Source organism: Gossypium raimondii, chromosome 9, assembly GCF_025698545.1.
Source record: "Gossypium raimondii isolate GPD5lz chromosome 9, ASM2569854v1, whole genome shotgun sequence".
NCBI classification, from domain to species: domain Eukaryota; kingdom Viridiplantae; phylum Streptophyta; class Magnoliopsida; order Malvales; family Malvaceae; genus Gossypium; species Gossypium raimondii.
Window position 1 is genome coordinate 29,658,939 of NC_068573.1, and position 19,583 is coordinate 29,678,521.

Genomic DNA, 19,583 nt, shown 5'->3' on the forward strand with positions numbered 1-19,583 from the left:
ACATTTATCGAATTTGAAAAAGAGTAAGAAGAAATGGTTTGATCCTCTTATTTTGATTTCTCAGACCGAGAGATCCATGAATCGGGATCCTAATGCATTTAGATACAAATGGTCCAATGGGAGCAAGAATTTCCAGGAGCATTTGGAACATTTCGTTTATGAGAAAAAGAGCCATTTTCAAGTAATGTTCGATCGATTACGTATTAATCAATATTCGATTGATTGGTCTGAGGTTATCGACAAAAAAGATTTGTTTAAGTCACTTCGTTTCTTTTTGTCCAAGTTACTTCTCTTTTTGTCCAAGTTGCTTCTCTTTTTGTCTAACTCACTTCCTTTTTTCTTTGCGAGTTTCGGGAATATCCCTATTCATAGGTTTGAGATCCACATCTATGAATTGAAAGGTTCGAATGATCAACTTTGCAATCAGTTGTTAGAATCAATAGGTCTTCAAATCGTTCATTTGAAAAAATTACAACCTTTCTTATTGGATGATCATAATACTTCTCAAAAATCGAAATTCTTGATCAATGGAGGAACAATATCACCATTTTTGGTCAATAAGATACCAAAGTGGATGATTGACTCATTCCATACTAGAAAGAATCGCAGGAAATCTTTTGATAACATGGATTCCTATTTCTCAATGATATCCCACGATCAAGACAATTGGCTGAATCCCGTGAAACTATTTCATAGAAGTTCATTGATATCTTCTTTTTATAAAGCAAATCGACTTCGATACTTGAATAATCCACATCATTTCTGCTTCTATTATAACAAAAGATTCCTCTTTTATGTGGAAAAGACCCGTATCAATAATTATGATTTTACGTATGGACAATTCTCCAATATCTTGTTCATTCGCAACAAAATCTTTTCTTTATGCGGTGGTAAAAAAACATGCTTTTTTGGGGAGAGATACTATTTCACCTTCACCAATCGAGTTGCAGGTATCTAACATATTTATATCTAATGATTTTCCACAAAGTGGTGACGAAAGGTATAACTTGTACAAATCTTTCCAGTTTGCAATTCGATCCGATCCATTAGTTCGTAGAGCTATTTACTCGATTGCGACATTTCGGAACACCTCTAACGAGAGGGACAAATAGTCAATTTTGAAAGAACTTATTGTCAACCTCTTTCAGATATGAATCCATCTGATTCAGAAGAGAAGAACTTGCATCAGTATCTCAATTTCAATTCAAACATGGGTTTGATTCACACTCCATGTTCTGAGAAATATTTACCATCCTAAAAGCGGAAAAAACGGAGTCTTTATCTAAAGAAATGCGTTGAGAAATGGTGGATGTATAGAACCTTTCAACGAGATAGTGCTTTTTCAATTATCTCAAAACACAATCTATTCCAAACATATATGCCATGATTCCTTACTTTGACAGGGTACAAATATCTAAATTTGATATTTTTAGATACTTTTTCAGACCTATTGCCGATACTAAGTAGCAGTAAAAAATTTGTATCCATTTTTCATGATATTATGCATGGATTAGATATATCATGGCGAATTCTTCAGAAAAAATTGTGTCTTCCACATTGGAATCTGATAAGTGAGATTTCGAGTAAGTGTTTACATAATTTTCTTCTGTCCGAAGAAATGATTCATCGAAATAATGAGTCACCATTGATATCGACACATCTTAGATCGCCAAATGTTTAGGAGTTCCTCTATTCAATCCTTTTCCTTCTTCTTGTTGTTGGATATCTCATTCGTACACATCTTCTCTTTGTTTCCCGAGCCTATAGTGAGTTACAGACAGAGTTCGAAAAGGTCAAATCTTTGATGATTCTATCATACATGATTGAGTTGCGAAAACTTCTTGATAGGTATCCTACATCTAAACTGAATTCTTTCTGGTTAAAAAATCTCTTTCTAGTTGTTCTGGAATAATTAGGAGATTCTCTAGAAGAAATACGGGGTTCTGTTTTTGGTGGCAACATGCTATGGGGTGGTGGTCCCGCTTATGAGGTCAAATCAATACGTTCTAAGAAGAAATATTTGAATATCAATCTCATCGATATCATCGATCTCATAAGTATCATACCAAATCCCATTAATCGAATCATTTTTTCTAGAAATACGAGATATCTAAGTCATACAAGTAAAGAGATCTATTCATTGATAAGAAAAAAAAATGTGAACGGTGATTGGATTGATGAGAAAATAGAATCCTGGGTCGCGAACAGTGATCCGATTGATGATAAAGAAAGAGAATTCTTGGTTCAGTTCTCCACCTTAACGATAGAAAAAAAGATTGATTAAATTCTATTGAGTCTGACTAATAGTGATCATTTATCAAAGAATGACTCTGGTTATCAAATGATTGAACAACCGGGACCAATTTACTTACGATACTTAGTTGACATTCATAAAAAGTATCTAATGAATTATGAGTTCAATACATTCTGTTTAGCAGAAAGGCGGATATTCCTTGCTCATGAACTTGGAGGCTCTTCGTAGTATAGTAATCCTAAGACTCCAATAGGAGCATATTTTGCCATGTGGTCTGCAGCTTCATTTAGTGATCTAAAAATATGACGAAATTGAACTTTCCAATTCCGAGTTAGTAATTATGAATTAGATGCAATTCCATCAAGTTACTATTAATGGTGCCACTAGATAAAAGAGTTTCTACAATGAGTGCATTATCATATTCCACATCTATTTGTCTAAACTTCCTCTCCTAAGCTTGCATAGCCCTTCTAAAATCGCTCTTGCTTAAACTCAAAACATGAAATCCTTGCCAATCATCATTGAAAAACCACATAACCAATTTGTATTCAAGTCCCTAAAAACTCCTCCAATAGAAGCATTAGCAACATTAAACGAACTTGCCCCGTCTATATTAAGCTTAACTCAACCACTATCACATGTAGACTAACAATTGCCCATTACCATTAGAATAGAACGTAATATACTGGTGTTCGATCCTATGTAACTCCTCGCCCATGCAACACCTCTATCCACAATCTCATGTATAAAATTGTGACTATTAGAAGAAAAAAATTATTTCGACTTTTCCAAAACAACCAGCACATTATGGGAAAAATAGTTTGCCATTCGACATCATTGTTTCCATAATTCCCTTTATTCTGCATATTCCATAGGAACCAGTCACTAGTCTGCATTGAAAAGAAAACATTATGAGCTAACTTCGGCACAGAAGATGCCTACACCGACTTTGAGAAAAGACAATCTCAAATTGAATGAATCCTGGATTCCACAGCATGACCACACCTTAGGCAATGACTTTCATTAGACATGTTTCGCCTAACCCATTCTCCATTTGTCAATAATCTATTACTCTATAACAACCAGAGGAACAACCAAACTCTTTGGGGGGCTTGGCCTTCCAAATCAGCCTTCAAGTATTAGAATTTCCCTCATTAACACTAGGATAAATGCGCCTAAACGTTTTGGTAGTGGAAAATCAACCTGCAGCCATCCATTTCCAGGCTAGATGATCTGGTCTTGCATCTGCAATCGATGGTATCATACCTATTATCTATGTAACAATGTTATCTGGAAATAAAGACCTTAATATTGTCAAATCCCAAGCACCATTACCATCCGTTACATCACATACATGTAAAGTATCATCAAGTTGTACCATATCCTTATGAAAGGATTAAAGAGGGCCGGCATGGCTAAGCCAAACATCATTCCAAAAATTCGTCAGATGTAACTCCCAAAAGACATTATCAATAACCTCATGCCAAACTTGCATCAAGGACTTCCAAATAAAAGAACACTTCTATTGATAGAGGTTGGCATCACTCCCTAAACATTATACTTATTACTCAAAACTCGAGCCCATAATGCCTCCGTATTAGTGAGTACTTGAAATCCCAATTTGAGTAGAAAGATTTTATTTTGGTCAGCTAAGTTCCTCAACCCAAGTCTTCCATTATCAGTCGGTCGATAACAGATCTCCCAAGATAATAAAGTTGGTTTTCTCGACTCCAAAGTAGAGCCCCAAATGAAATTACGAGCTATTTTTTCAACCTCCCTACACACCGATATAGGTATACGTATCGTGCACATGAAATAGTTAGGGATAGCTAAGAGCATAGATTTTACCAATGTTATTCTGCCCAGCGTTGACAATTTTTTGGTGTCCCGTCCATTGAGTTTATTTCGAGCTTTGGAGACTACAAATTCAGAAGTGTTCACTGACACTCTTTTATGGAAGAGAGGCATGCAAAGATACAAACCAAGATCCTCCACACGTACGAAGCCCACTTCACTACAAATTCCTCTAACTAAATCATCCAGTGTATTAGGCAAAAAGTAGACTTGTGATTTACTCCGATTCACCTTTTGTCTTGAAAAATGACAGAAAGAACTCAAAATGCTATTAATCATACTCGATTATTTTGTGTCCACCTCACAGAAGATAAACAGGTCATCAGCAAAGAAAAATGAGATATGGTTGGTCCCTTTCTTGACAGTAACAAAGGTTTCCAACTTTTCTGTTTGACAACTTCCTCAATAAAATGTCTCAAACATTCCATACATAGCACAAACAAGAAGGCAGGAATGAATCCCTTTGTCTTATACCACAAGATGGTTGAAAAGATTCTGTAACTGTGCCATTCCATAGAACCTAAAGTGAAGATGAAAATACACAATTTAAATCACCATGATCAACAAACGCGGTAGCCTAGCTTCAACCACAGTGTCATCCAAATAATCCTATCTAATCCTATCATAGGTTTTTTCAACATCAGTATTGAAAGCCATTCCATCTTCTTACCTTTGAAATTCCACATAGAATGAACAACCTCTTACGCAATTACAATGTTATCCGATATGCATTTGCCAAGAACAAAACTTGCTTGATTATGTTTATCAAGCGATCCCATCAATGGCCTTAATAGATTAACAATCACCTTTGTGAAAAACTTATACAACACCATGCACAAGCTTATTCGCTGAAACTGCATAATTTTTTTCGGGCTCTGAGCTTTTGGAATGAGTACTAGTAAGGTTCTGTTGATCCATAGGTTCAACTGATGCTCTTCTAAAACTTGCCTGACCATACTACACACCGAAGCTCCAAGTATGTCCCATGAGCCTAATAAAATCTGGCATGAAACCCATCAAATCCTGGTGCTTTCCATGGGGTCACAGCAAAAATTGCCTTGCGAACTTCCTCGTCACCAATTCCTACTTCAAGATTAACTTTGTCTGTTGAAGAAATTAAAGGAAACTGTCCTTGCTAAGAAAAACTCCATTGACTGAATAATTTATGGAATAAAGCTCCTTAAAAACATACACCACATGTTGTTACAGGACTACCTCATCGAAACACCATTCACCAACATCTATCTTAAGACCTTCAACCTTATTATTATTTTTGCCTAATCATAGTACAACTATGAAAATATCTTGTATTTCTATCACCACTCGTAAGCCATTCGCTCTTGATTTTTAAAACCATAACAGCTCTTCATGTTTTAAAATGTCCTCAATTTTCAACCTTAGTTCCAACTCATGATCAAGAAGTTTTTTCGAGTCTCTGAATTCTAGAATTCCTTGTACACGCTCAAGTTCCGAAATCAACCTCCACTTACGAACAAAAATATTCCCCAAAACACGCTTGTTCCATTTCTTAACCTCTTTCTAAAAATTCTTTAAGTTCGTACACACATTCAATTCATTATTCCAGTTACTACTAATAAATCCTTACCACATGAAGTAACCAACTAGCTAAACAACAAAAGAGTCTTGTACCTCTATTTTGCAACGGATTGAGGGAAACCAATCAACCGATTTACATCCATTATCAAACCCAAAAACTCCAAGTGAATCGAGGCCCGCAAAAACCCAAGTCACAAATACCATTATCAAACAGGAAATTTTGAAACCCATGACATCCATTTCTAACGCTCGTTGCTACACCTGCCCGTTCGGAGTGCTCAAGAATTAAATTGAAATCTTCTGCTAGAATGCACGGTTCCACAATGGTTTCAGCTAGAGAATCCAAATACTCCCATAACTTCTGCCTCGTTGCTGGTTATGGGCTAGCATATACTACTTAACACAAAAATTTAGAGGATCATTGTCTATTTCTCACCCTCATAAGAATCATTTGCAGATGCAAGTCCAGTATATCAAGGAGAACATTGTCACTCCAAAGAATTCAGATCCTACCAGAAAACAACCTTGCTTAAATTCTAAATGAATTCGCAAAACCAAGTCTTCCGATGATTTTATCTGCCCAAATACCACTGACCCGTGTTTCAAAAAAATTCATTACATCTAGGCAAAATTCTCTCCTATACTCATCCATAAAATTATGAAAACGGGGATGCCCTGTTCCTATAATTCCAGAAAAAGAGTTTTAAATCCATAATCTAAATAAAAAAAAGACACCAACAAGTCAACACAAGTTGCACATATAAACTTAACAGCAAATACCATTATTACCAGAATCATCATCAACCATAACTTCCACAGATGAAAGCAGTACCTGTGTTCGAAGCTCAGCATCGGATTCTTGCTCAATTAATTGCACAATATCCTCCATTGTCATTGATAACTCCACCATGGAGCTCGTTGTAACTCTCCGTTCACAATCAGACGATTTCTTTCGTTGCACATTACTGTTCTCATAATTTTGCACCACTGCGTTTGAGCACTCAGTCCTCGATTCACCAAATTGAAAAAAAATTATTTTCTTTACCTTTCGAAAAATTAAATTCTCCAATTTTAACCATCCGAATAGCCTCATGTTTATTTCTGTCCAATTTCAACTGGAAATTCATAGGCAAAAAATTAAAGTTTCTATCTATAGGATTTTAGAAAAACGGGCTTCTTCCAGAACCATCATTAGACCCATTTCCCCCATTATTAGCAGATGACCCAATATTAGAATTAGTGGGCCTTAGTACATTTGGACTTGTTCTAGGCCTGCCTCCAATCACAATTCTTTTCCCAATATTTTTAGACGTCCATTTCTTCCGCATAAATGAATCTTTTTGACCAACTTTCCCAACCTTAGCCAAACTAGATCTCATTAAATCACGCCCTTCAAACTAAACAGGTTGATTTCCTCCTTCCATGGTATTGATTTCAGAATTTGATTCACCATGATCTGTCGTTAAGGATGAAAACAGTGAGACCCTATTCTATTCCCAACGCCGTCAAATTTTTTTGTTCCTGTATTACGACCCTTTCCTCTTTGCCATTTTCCACAAGCATCTATAGGCTATATGGTTCATCTTCTTCACGTCGTTGATCATCCATTTTTTCGATCACCAATTCACACCCGCCCACACCACTCTCAAGTGAGTTGTTCTTGGTCTCTTTACACATATCAGAATTGTGCCCAAATATCCCATAATTAAACAAACAATCAGAAGTGATTCATACTCGATTGTCTGAATATGACCACTGATCTTGATCTTCGACACTAGTGGTTTCCTTAAGTCCACATACACTGCCAACCTAACGAAGTGTCCCCGCCTTCCACTGCTCATATGAAATTCAAGCTTGACCACCAACCTTATGGCTTGACCAATAGCACGAAGTAAGCAATTTGAGTAGTAGCTTTCCGGCACGAAGTAAGCAACCATGGCCGTATAGTCAAATATTGGCCAAAAATCACCTAAGGACCCCTAACCAAGATAACTAGTATAGACTGGTTGGACCGAATAAATAATCGGATGATCTCGAGAGTCAGTACTGATTGGTTGAACCGAATTTTTAATATATATTATTTTTATGAAATTTTTAATGATTTATTTAATTAAACTAGATGGATCGGTCAGACCAATTGAATTGATGAATTGATAACTTGATTAGTTCAACCACCGATCCATTTCTAAAATCTTAAATTTGAATGGTTGGTTAAATAAGTTGAATTGGAAGTAGCTTATCTGGTTTGAATGGTATATAAGAATTGGTGAATGTTGAACTAGTCAAAAATATGTAAAAACTCAGTAAAATTTCTTATTAAATGGTTTGATCAGTTGAATTGGAATTAATGGTGTAATCCTTGTGGAAGGTATATATGAATTCAATGAATGTTGAACATGTCAAAAATTGGTTTGGATTTCGGATTGAACAGTTCTAAGTGACGCAAGTTCAATTGGTAAAACTTAGATTGGATTGATTTATATGCAATTGGAAATCAATGGAATTGTTCTATGTAATATATATATGAATTGGGAAAAAAACATGTTTAATACAAAAAGAAAATTGTATTGAACCAATAAATTGTTTTCTTTTCAACTTCATTGGTGGGCTCCTTTAAGAAATGTTTTTGAAATGTGGTTGGATAGGTAACCAATTGGAAACTCAACAATTAAAAAGTGTATTGTCCCATGTTAGGGTTTTGTCTTTTAACTCTGTGCAGAATCATATATTGTTTACGGAGAGACACTTTGGTGGTACTTGCAAGATTAGGGAAAAGTGTGATGTACAATTTAAAATAAAATAATATTAATCATCCATCGATTTTGTAACTATTTTTTAAAGGAGAGTAGGAAAATGAAAGTTAAAAGAAAAAGAATTAAATTGATAAAAAGGAAAAAAATATAGGGATTAGATGTGAAATTTGACTTAAATTGATCAAAAGGAAAAAGTATAGGGAATTAAATACTATTTTTCAAATCTTTAACAAGGAAAAACAGTCAGACCTTAAAGCGGCGCCGTTTCCATCTGTCTATTAAATCCAAACCTGGCCGCATTCCTTTCCATTTTATCAATCTTGCTTAGGGTTTTCATTCTCAGATTTGCTTTAATTTTGTTGTCCTACCGTTTGAAAACATGATTTCGAAGCGCTTTCCATTTTTTTTACTATCTTTTCTGCTTGATTTGATGATGAAAGAAATGGACGGGTGATGATCTACGCTACGTTCTTTCTGATTCAAATGTTCACTCTAATTCTTTTTGGATATTCCCTTTCTTTTTTTTAATCTTAATTTCCTAGTTGAATTTTTTTTCCTTCTTTTCTTTATTCATTTGAACTTTTCTTTTTCATTTTCGGATTTTGAAAATATATGATGCATTTTTGTAGAATGTGTTCTGAACTTAGTTTTTTTCCTTTTTTTTTTAAATTTCAATCCCCAATAATTACATTTAGAATTTTTCCTTACATTAATAATAATCTTTCTTATACTCTCTCAACCTTTCAGTTTCATTTTTTTTTTTTTTGAAAGATCCGAAACATGATCTTCAACGGTAGCAAGATCGGAAACATGATCTTCAACGGTAACAAGCTTGGCGGTGAAGTTTGAAATATACGAAGCAGGATCTTCAACGGTAACAAGATCCGAAACATGATCTTCAGCGGTAACAAGCTTGGCGGTGATGTTTGAAATATCCGAAGCATGATCTTCAACGGTAACAAGCTTGGCGGTGAAGCTCCAACGGCTAGATTTTGGGATACCCACTCCCATCTATCTATAAATAAGCATCACCAGTAGGTTCATCATCTATCTAAGCTTTTCAGCATCCTCTCCTCTGTCCTTTTGCTTTTAATTTTTTGTGCTTTGATTGATTCTTTAAACCATGGAATCAAATTCACGAAAGAGAAAGGGATTTCTCAACCCTTTGAGAAATCCCATTTCCAACTCCGGGGAATGGAGAGCTCGGAAGATGCAAGAAAGTCCTCTCATGAAACCCATCTCTAATGGGGATCAATGGAGGGAATTAATCAGGGAGGATGATCTGCCTAGTCTCGACCAAGACACAGATCATGATCTGCTGCTGCTGCTCCTCAAATACAAGGTACATATCTTGTTGGAGATGGTGAAGCTTTTCACCAATGGCAGTCCAAAATAGCTCGTTTTCGTATCTAGGATATACAGGAGATTAGTATGATTTATCCTAAACTTAAGGATAATTTAGTTTTGTAATTTTCCCTATTTTCTTTATATAGAAATTCAATTTTGTTAAATGGATAAGGAATGCTCTGTTCCTCTTTCTCAAAGGCTCTGTTTCTCAAGTTTAATTTTGCTTCCGCGGCTGCTCTATCATTCACGCCTTCTTCTTCTTCTTCACCCAGAATATGAGGCATTGGAGGGGTTGAGACCCAAATATGAGCACTACAAACTTCGGTCATCTCTATTTTTATTAAATATGACTTCATCATTCACATCTATGATTTGTCAAATTTTAAGGGATAAAAAGAAATTTAAAACAAATAACTTGGGTTAAGCTTATAATAATTCTGAATTTGAGATTTAATGCCCAATATTAAATCTGATATTATGAACCTCCTTTTTCTTTTATGCCCAATATTATTTTTTAATAAAATTTTAATTTTTTACGAACCTCTAAGTTTTAACCTTGAATAAAAATGTTGGTTAAAACCTTTAATATATAAAAGTGGAGAGTTGCAAATTTTTAATTGACATGTGAAAAATAGTCTTATACTTTATATTTTAATTTACATGTTAAAAATTATTCTTATTAATTTTATTTTAATATACTAAATTTTAATGAAATTTTAATAAAATAATTAATTTATTTTTAAATATAATGTATAAAAATGATAAAAAAATATAATTAAAAGATTTTAATAACATTTAACTGCTTCACAATAATTTAAATTTAAAAGTGTACTACACGAAACCACTTTGGATTCTAAATTGATTAAAATCAGTCATAAGAAACTGCGAGTGTCTTCTTTCCCACAAAATAAGAGGGAAACGGTGCAATATTTTGATTGCCCCCCGACCGGACCAGCGGACGTCAACCCTTCCACCATCAAATCCAACATTTCTCGAACTTTCTACCCTTTTCCTTACGTTTCTCACTTCAAACCCATTAAAACCCCACCACTCCGCCATTGCCATTCATGTTCACTAATCCCACCGGAAACCATACATACACGCAATGGCTTTGGAAACTGAGTCTGTCACTCGGGACAAATTATCCCTTGCCGATACTGAGATCGATTGGGCCAGGTAAATTACAAAACACTTTCAACTATTCTCATTAATGAAACCCAAAAAAAAAAATAGAAACTGGGTTTTCTTTTTTATCTTATATGTTGTTGTGGGTTATTCAGGTTGGACAAGACAAGATTTCATGTTATTGGGGCTGTCCTGTTTACCGTACAGCAAGCATTAATACATCCAACAGCGGTTGTTAAAACAAGAATGCAAGTAGCTGATTCTCGGTTGGCTCATATGCCTGGAATGGTGGTCTTTAAGGATATATTGAGAAACGATGGTATCCCTGGGGTTTTTCGTGGTTTTGGAACTTCTGCTATTGGATCATTGCCCGGTAGGGTTCTGGCTTTGACGTCTCTTGAAATGTCGAAAGATATGATGTTGAAGTATACACAAGGTTTGAATATGCCTGAAACAACACGTATTGGTGTTGCTAATGGTGTGGCAGGAATGTTTTCGAGCTTGATTTCTTCCTTGTACTTTGTGCCATTGGAAGTGGTAAGTTATTTGATCTTTTTAGGCATCAATTGAGAATATAAATTTTGACTAATTTGTGTGCTTTTGTTAATTAATGTTGCATTCTTAGATATGCCAGAGACTTATAGTGCAAGGGCTGCCTGGTGCAACATTTTACATTGACCCTTTTGATGTTGCCCGTAAAGTGATAAAAGCCGAAGGATTTTGCGGACTGTATCGAGGTTTCGGATTAACAGCTTTGACTAACTCGCCGGCAGTTGCACTTTGGTGGGGCGTTTATGGTGCTGCCCAACGTATCATTTGGAGGTAAAAACTGAACATTGGAAAACAACCAGCATTAAGTGTTATATTGACTTTGTTTATGCCAACTGAAGTATTATTTTTTTGAAGTGTAACAAGTAAGTATAGTTTAAACTTTACAAATGGATTGTCCAAGTAATTATCAAGTAGAACCAAACTATTACAGCACAAATGGATCAAACTAGGACTAACTGAACTAAAACTCTCATATATGATAGGGCTCAAAGATCTACGCTTCTAATTGCACATGGTAGGTCTCGAACTTGGATACTTAAGACTCAGACCTTCCGCCTTTGCCAACTGAGCTAAGGCCTCGTTGGCACCAACCAAAGTATTATTAAATGAACACTCGTTGTTGGAGATTATAGAGAGTATTATTAAAAGAACTGACATTAACTATTATATTGACTAGCTTATGCCAACTGAAGTATTGTTGAATGAACTCTCATTTATAGGAGCCTTGGTTATAGAGATGACTCAGAGAAGAAGCCCTCTCATATGGAGATGATGGCCGTACAGGCCACTGCAGGAATGGTTGCTGGTGCTTGTTCCTCTGTTATCACCACCCCCATTGACACTGTAAAGACACGGCTGCAGGTAACGTTTTGTCTGCTTATATTGAATTGCTACATCCTTCAAAGGGAAATTAAGAGAGATATGAACTTTGTCTATCTTGGGTATATGATGCAACTGGCTTCTTTTTATTGAAATATTATGATGATTTTGGATACCAGTTATTAGTCCATTGGCCTTTTTTCAGATATCACCTCTCCTATTGACACTGTAAAGACACTCCCACTGCTAACATTTTGTCTATTTTTATCGAATCCCTACATCCTTTAGAGGGTAATTAAGAGAGAGGTGAACTTTGTCTGTCTTGGCTATATGATGCAACTGGTTTCTTTTTATTGAAATATTATGACTGATTTTAGACGTGGGTTATTTGTCCTTTGGCCCTTCTCTGTCCAAGGTCATTGATGATTATGGTGTTGCAAGACCATCAGTACTGAAGACTACAAAGATACTCTTGAAGGAAGATGGGTGGTGGGGCTTCTACAGGGGGTTCGGTCCCCGGTTCCTAAATATGTCCCTTTATGGAACTACAATGATTGTTACTTATGAACTGATAAGTATGTCAACCTTCCTATCATCTCTTTTTGATTATTTCTATTCCAGAACTCGACTGCAGGCATGTGTTTTCATTTTGCACCCTTCCATGTTATAGTAATTTGAAGCAACCTCATGTTTTATTGATAGAACTTGGCATTTTGAATATATATCTAATGCCAATATCGTTTCTACTGGGGTTACAGCCCCTGATTCCTAAATATGTCACTTTATGGAACTATAGTGCCTGTTACTTGTGAACTGATAAGTATGTCAATCTCCTTATTGTCAGTTTTTTATTATTAACACTCCAGAACTAGACTGCAAGCATGCATTTTTATTTTGCATCCTATCATGTTACGGTAATATGAAGCAACTTCATGTTTTATTGATAAAAACTTGGCATTTTGAATGTCAATATGTTATACATATTGTTTCTACAGGGGGTACAGCCCCCGGTTCCTAACTACATAAACTGTGTCAACTTTCTTATCATCACTTTTTGAATTTTGGCAATCCAGAACTTGATTGCATGCATGTATTTTTGTTTTACTAACTGCCATGTTACAGTAATTTGAAGCAACTTCATGTTTTATCGATAAAAACTCGGCATTTGAATATCAGGCTGTTATTGTTCCCGAGCTCTGTCCTTTTCTTCCTTAACCCAATTAATGGAAAGAGGAAAGGATGGTGAATTTTGTTTCTTATTGTTTCGGGAGTCGTTAGTTGTAATCAGCCCGTTGAAAGCGTGTTTCAGCATTGGCTAATCTGTCTGTCTCTTTGCTTTTTTTAAATGTCATGTTAGCAGAGAGGTTGTCTATAAAGCACATTTGATGTTCTTCAACTGAGGAGGCACTAGTTTGATATATTTACTTCTCCAAATTCGGGGAATCTGATCCCACGGACTCCATTTTTTTTAACATCAGACATGGAATCAAAGGTTGGTTTGTATTCTTTTGAATTACTTTCAATTTTTTTGAGCTGACTTGTCATTGTATTGAAAAGAAAATCAAGCGGAATGGCAAATGATGGCAATACCACGAGTCTTTGGAATTTTGATGAGTTTGACAATGGAGCTCCAAATGATGGCATTAATATTATATCTGTTAGATCTAGTATTATAATTTTTTTTTGTATATTTGTATTTTTTGAATAAATTAGTTTAATAAAAATATTTATTAATTACATTAATTCCTTTTATATATTATCCTCGATTATTTTTGCATGAAAAGCAAAATGGAAGCAAATATTAGCTTATTGGTTATCTAACGTTTAACTATACTAAGTGGTATTATGTGATTGGATCGTAATACGGATACACAATTTGTATTAGTAGGTGAACCTAAACATGTCCTTAGTTTAATCGAAAATAAAAAAAGTTTAAAAATTCAATGAATTAAAATGGAAATTTTACAAAATTTAAAGCGACTGGGCGCTTTCTAGTCCTCCTAAAATTGCCTCTACGTATAAATATCTAATTCAACATAAGTATATGTTCTAAAGTCATGGTTGCTTGTAGGTGAAACAATAGAGTTGAGCCTCTAAACATTGGTGACGACTTCGATTTATCTATCAGTTTATGAGATGATAGGAAATGCTTGTGTAAGTTAAGTTGTTATAATCAAAACAAATCTTGTCAAAACTCACTCATGAAAAAGACATTGCAACTTGAATAATTAATCAAGGAATATCATGAAACTAGACAATTTTCCTATAAAAGAATATTAGTCTTAATAGCAAAAGGGGATAGTCAAGCTATAAAATGACCATATTTGTTGTATGATGTATCTATCCATCGCTACATCGTGAGGACCCATAGCCATGTTGAGATCATCTTTGAAGCTCATCTGCTATATTGAAAGGATTCTTAACCAGGGGAGGAGTTAGGAGATTTTGATTGTGCGGTCAAGTTCGAAAAAATAAAATGTTCAAAAATTTTATATGAATTAATGTATATTATGATTAAAATTATATTATTAGTATTAGATTAATAGTAATTTATACAAGTTAAATCTTTTACTCAATAGGGACAAATAAATTTATTTTTATGCATACTATTTTTATCACAAGAAAATTTCATTTTGTAATTCGAAAGGTAGTTATGGGATAAATATAATTTCTCTCACAACAATGAAAGTTAGTTAAATATTTTTTGCTGCCATGAGAATGCAATATATACAATACAAGATGCACAAAATCACATCAAGTAATATGCAAGATTATCTGCACAATTAAGCTTTAATTTCTTCAAGGATTTGTATTAATGTTATCTAAAAATATAAATCGATCAAGGTATCAAGTAATCTCATACAAAATCAATACCCTAAAATCATTCTATCAATAAAAACTTGATCTTACATAAAATCCTAATTTATAACAAGTAAAGCCACAAATTTAACTTTTTAGAGATTAAAGCTTGAAAAGAAAGAAAAATAGTTACCTAATTGGATAAATCTACTTAAAAGCATAGAAAGATTGGTAATCTATCTTGTAAAAGTTATGGAGAAAGTGTGAGAGAATAAGAAAATTTTGAGGGAAAAAAATGATGAATGTTGAAAGAAAATAAGAAAAAATTAAAGATTTTTTTATTTATTTTAGTTTATGCTTTTCAAATAATTTTTGTGGGGGCAATAACTCAACTTGCTACTTATATTTTTTTATAAAATAATTTTTCTTAAATTTTTTGTTGGCCCCACAACCCAAGACATGGCTCTGTCGCTGCCCTTAACCACGTTAATATCATCCTTGAGATCCCCTCGAAAGTTGATCCTTTATTCTGTGGAGAATTGTTATCTTTCCAAGATTATCTTGGATGTCCTCCTCATCTTAGAAATCATCTTTGTAATGGGCCATTTTTGCCCGGGCCCTAAACAAAAATAAAAACAGAAATAAATATATATATACAACAATCCATTTACAACAAATGTAGCCTAATATGCTACAAGCCCAAATGGCCCAAACCTAAAAACCCTAGACGGCCCAAATGGTCCATTAACTTAAGCTAGCAGGAAACCCTAGCTCCCCATGTGCGTCGCTCCTCCTCGATCCCGCAGCCCTTGCCTCGTCCCGAGGCCTGACACCCTTGCTGCCGCCGTTTCACCAAAAAAGCAAAAGGACCACCTTTCCCGCCTCCATTGACCTCCCCGACACCTGTAAACAAACCAAAAAAGAACACAAAAGCAGCGCAAAAAATGGAAAAAAGCAGTAATAGAACAATAGACAAACAGCGTAATCGTGGCTATAAAAGCCACGAAAATATCATGTAATTTTTACGAAGAAATAAAATACAAAAAAAAAACATAGAAAGAAACAAGAAAGTTTCAAAAATACAAAGGAAGTCTTTATATTTTTTTTGTTTTTTGAAAAAGAAAAATAAATACATAAAAAATAAAAGAGAGAGAGGAAAAAGAAGGGTTCTCACCTATTGTCCACCCTCCGCCGCGGTCAAGGGCGACCTCCGGTATGAGGGTCTAGAACGAGGCGAGATCGAAAGTTTTTTTCTTATTTTTTCTCTTCGCGTTTCATTTTCTTTTTGTTTTCTTTTCAATTTAAAAAAATCTGTTTGGTTCAGATCGGGGTTTTGTGGCAGTGGTCTGCCAGAGCTATGGCCGGCCAAGGGATGAATTCAGAGAAAAAAAGAGAAGGTTTTTGGATTTTTATTTTTATTTTTATTTTTAAAGGCTAAAGTGTTCTTTTTTAAAACAATTTAACTTAAATTGCAGTAATGAAACGACATCGTTTCACTCAGCCCCCCAAACGCCCAAAACAGCGTCGTTTTGGGAGGCCAACCCGAAACCTGACCCGCAAGCATAGGATCTGCGTGTTTTCTTAGCGTATGGGTTATTTACGTTGTTGGCCCTTCCGCTTTTCTGCCCTGTTTCAATTTAATAATGTTTCCTTTTTTTTTCTTTTTAATTTTACCCTGTGATTTTGGCTTTGTTTCATTTCTATCCTTCATTTACGAAGATTCAAGGCATTGTGTCCTAACTTACGAGACATGATGTCCGTTCTTCTATATTAACTTGAAATAATCAATTTTTCATAAAAATGAATTTAGTGGTATTTTAATAAAAGATTGTATTTTAAATCTCTTCAAATTTTTAATTTTTGACACTAAGACATTAATTAATCAACTAGGTACCAATTTTGGGAATTACGAGGGCGCTAATCTTTCCTTGTGCGTAATCGAATCCCGAACCCAATTCTTGAATTTCATAGACCAAAAATTATTGTCATAATCAAACTATTTATTAAAACGATCAAATTACGAGGTGACCTGCTCACACCTCATAAAAAAGGATATGTGGCAACTCCCATATTCATTTCTTAAAATAAAAGTCGATTTCAAAAACATAGTTTCGACAGCTTGGCGACTCCACTGGGGACAAAATAAGAGAGTCAAGCCGTGAGTTGATTACTTTTTGTCTTTTTATAGAAAATTGATGATTTGGTTTAATTTTACAATTATTTTGTTGCATTTCATCCGTCATTGTTATGGTCTTCATCATTTTGTTCATGTTTGCTTTATTAGTTCGAGTCTCTTGGTATATTTCTGCATATTGCATTGCATAATCGTTCGATTTTGCCCTTCTTAAATGGGAGTGAGAAACTATTCCTTTGTGAGGTATTCACCTCCGTATAGGATAGTGAATCGCTTTCGGGATATATCCGTACCTATTTCTTCGTGAGATCTTCATCTCCATATAGCCATAGGGAAATGTATTCCTCTGAACTAAACTCGGTTCGTATGAGCCTATAATGGGTGAGGATTGAAGAATCTGCCAGTTCAGGTGCCCTTACCTTAGAACCAAACCGCATATAATGAACCTTAAGAGCTTACCCTAGGTAGAACTATACCAAACCCCTAGTGGTAAGCCAAATAGATGCTCTATTTATTATTTCTTGCTGGCTTTAAATTCTAGCTTTGTTTGAAATGTACTAACTTATTTTGTTTTGTTTTGGTTTTGATTGCATTACATTTTCATCATAGAAAAGGGGTGTTGATTCACGTTTAGTTGCTAAATAGAGAGCTTGTCATGGAAAAGGGATTTCTTGATAAAGTGGAAGATAATACAGTCGTCCGAATATGGTCCAAGAAAACGCAATAAGAGAAGAGACACAGCCGAACGAAAAGATATATGTTAGAATTATGGGATTTCACTCGCATCGATGTGGCTGAGAATAATCTCCAGGAGTTGAAAGAGACTTGGTACCCATTGTAGAAGAGTACACTACTCCGTTGCCTGAGGGTCCAAGCCGACAAAGCGTATTCGAGAGCTGCCAACGGCTCGACTTTCTTGAAAAGACTAATGAGCATAACGGGAATCATCAAGTAATGGGTCGCAGCCCAGATTAAACAAAAATGAGATAGTGAATGTATCCCTTGGAAAAGTTTGTGGGATTTGATCTTGGCATATCCGGATATGAATAAAGGGTCGATGTCTTTACTTGAAGTATGAGGGCAATATCATATATGTATCTGCTTTATATAAAGAGATTTATTTTTTAGTAAAGTTATTCTAATAGAATTGAATCAGAATCAACACCTCTTTTTGCATTCATTTTATTCATATGCATTACATTTCATCATATGCATTATATTTCACAAAAGACCCTAATTAATCAAAATAATAACAGCTATCCTAGAAACCAACAAGAATCTACCAACTGGATATCGTTACGGTACCCGCGGAAAAACCAAAACAATAGACCAAAGATTAGAGAGAATAGAACAAATTCAGAAGAATATGCAAGATCAGTTGCAAACGTGGCTACAAGAGCAATTAGCCAAAGGTCAGCAAGATATGAGGGATCAAATACAAGAATCCCAATGAAGTATGATAATTCAGTTGACAGAGTTACTGGCTGGAAGGGTCGGAGAAGGGAAAAGCACTGTGGTTAACTCAGGGGATGATAATGATGACCCTATAAATCCCCCAGGCTTTATCCTAGTAAATGTCCAAACCCCACCAGAAGCATATCCACGAAGGGTACCTGTTACCGTAAGGCCTCAACAATATTAAGTCGATACCTCAGCACCAATGAACTACTCAATGGGTTCAGATTCCAATCTGACCAATCCAATTGTGTCTGATTTGGATGACATGGCTGAAATGGATAGGGCAAGAATTGAATTGACAAAACAACTAGAAGATCGGTGCAGGTGGTTGGAAGAAAAATTCAGAGCAATAGAGAATGTTGATTACCGTTGCGGGGTTGATGTTAAGGATTTACGTTTAGTCCCAGATCTAGTATTCCCACCAAAATTCAAGACTCTATAGTTTGAAAAGTATAACGGGACTAGTTGTCCACATCACTATGTTTTGCCATAGAATGATGGGATACGTTAATAATAACCAATTGTTAATCCACTGCTTCAAAGATAGTCTAATTGAGTCAGCTGCCAAGTGGTACAACCAATTGAGCCGTGCTAAAATTAACTCATGGCAAGACTTGGCACAGGCTTTCATGAAATAATACAGTCATGTAACAGACATGACACCTGACAGAATTATATTACAGAATATACAGTCAAGTCCAACCACCTCTTCTAGAGAAGGAAGCAACAATGCTTTTCATAAATATTCTGAAAGCTCTATTCATTAGCCATATGTTAGGAAGCGCTTCCAAGAGCATCTCAGATATAATAATGTCCGGTGAGATGATTGAAAATGTAGTTATGAGTGAGAAGATAGACATAGGGGAAAACGCCAAAAAATTAGCCCCGATGAGGAAAGAAAATAAAGTGAACACCGCGAACATGTATAACA

At 35.2% G+C, this 19,583-nt stretch overlaps 1 protein-coding gene and 2 long non-coding RNA genes across 4 annotated transcripts; 2 read left to right on the forward strand and 1 right to left on the reverse strand.

The window, feature by feature from the left end:
• Positions 1-2,342: 2,342 nt before the first annotated feature.
• On the reverse strand, positions 2,343-6,769 carry LOC105798907 (uncharacterized). Its single transcript, XR_001135406.2, has 2 exons — positions 6,498-6,769; positions 2,343-6,346 (listed from the first exon to the last, which is right to left on the reverse strand). It is a non-coding gene; the product is annotated as an uncharacterized LOC105798907 (long non-coding RNA).
• Positions 6,770-8,695: 1,926 nt separating this feature from the next.
• On the forward strand, positions 8,696-9,962 carry LOC105798908 (uncharacterized). Its single transcript, XR_001135407.2, has 2 exons — positions 8,696-8,868; positions 9,190-9,962. It is a non-coding gene; the product is annotated as an uncharacterized LOC105798908 (long non-coding RNA).
• Positions 9,963-10,582: 620 nt separating this feature from the next.
• LOC105798910 (uncharacterized) lies at positions 10,583-14,013 on the forward strand. 2 transcript variants are annotated; one of them, XR_001135408.2, is made up of 7 exons: positions 10,584-10,941; positions 11,046-11,427; positions 11,516-11,712; positions 12,162-12,303; positions 12,677-12,836; positions 13,622-13,753; positions 13,819-14,013. XR_001135408.2 is itself a non-coding variant. In XM_012629146.2 (6 exons), the coding sequence occupies exons 1-6, from the start codon at positions 10,871-10,873 to the stop codon at positions 13,645-13,647; spliced, it is 978 nt and encodes a 325-aa protein (XP_012484600.1). In that variant the 5' UTR covers positions 10,583-10,870; the 3' UTR covers positions 13,648-14,013. The 2 variants fall into 2 exon arrangements, 1 of the variants encoding a protein (XP_012484600.1); XM_012629146.2 differs by having other exon boundaries at positions 10,583-10,941; positions 13,622-14,013.
• The last annotated feature ends 5,570 nt before the right edge of the window (positions 14,014-19,583 follow it).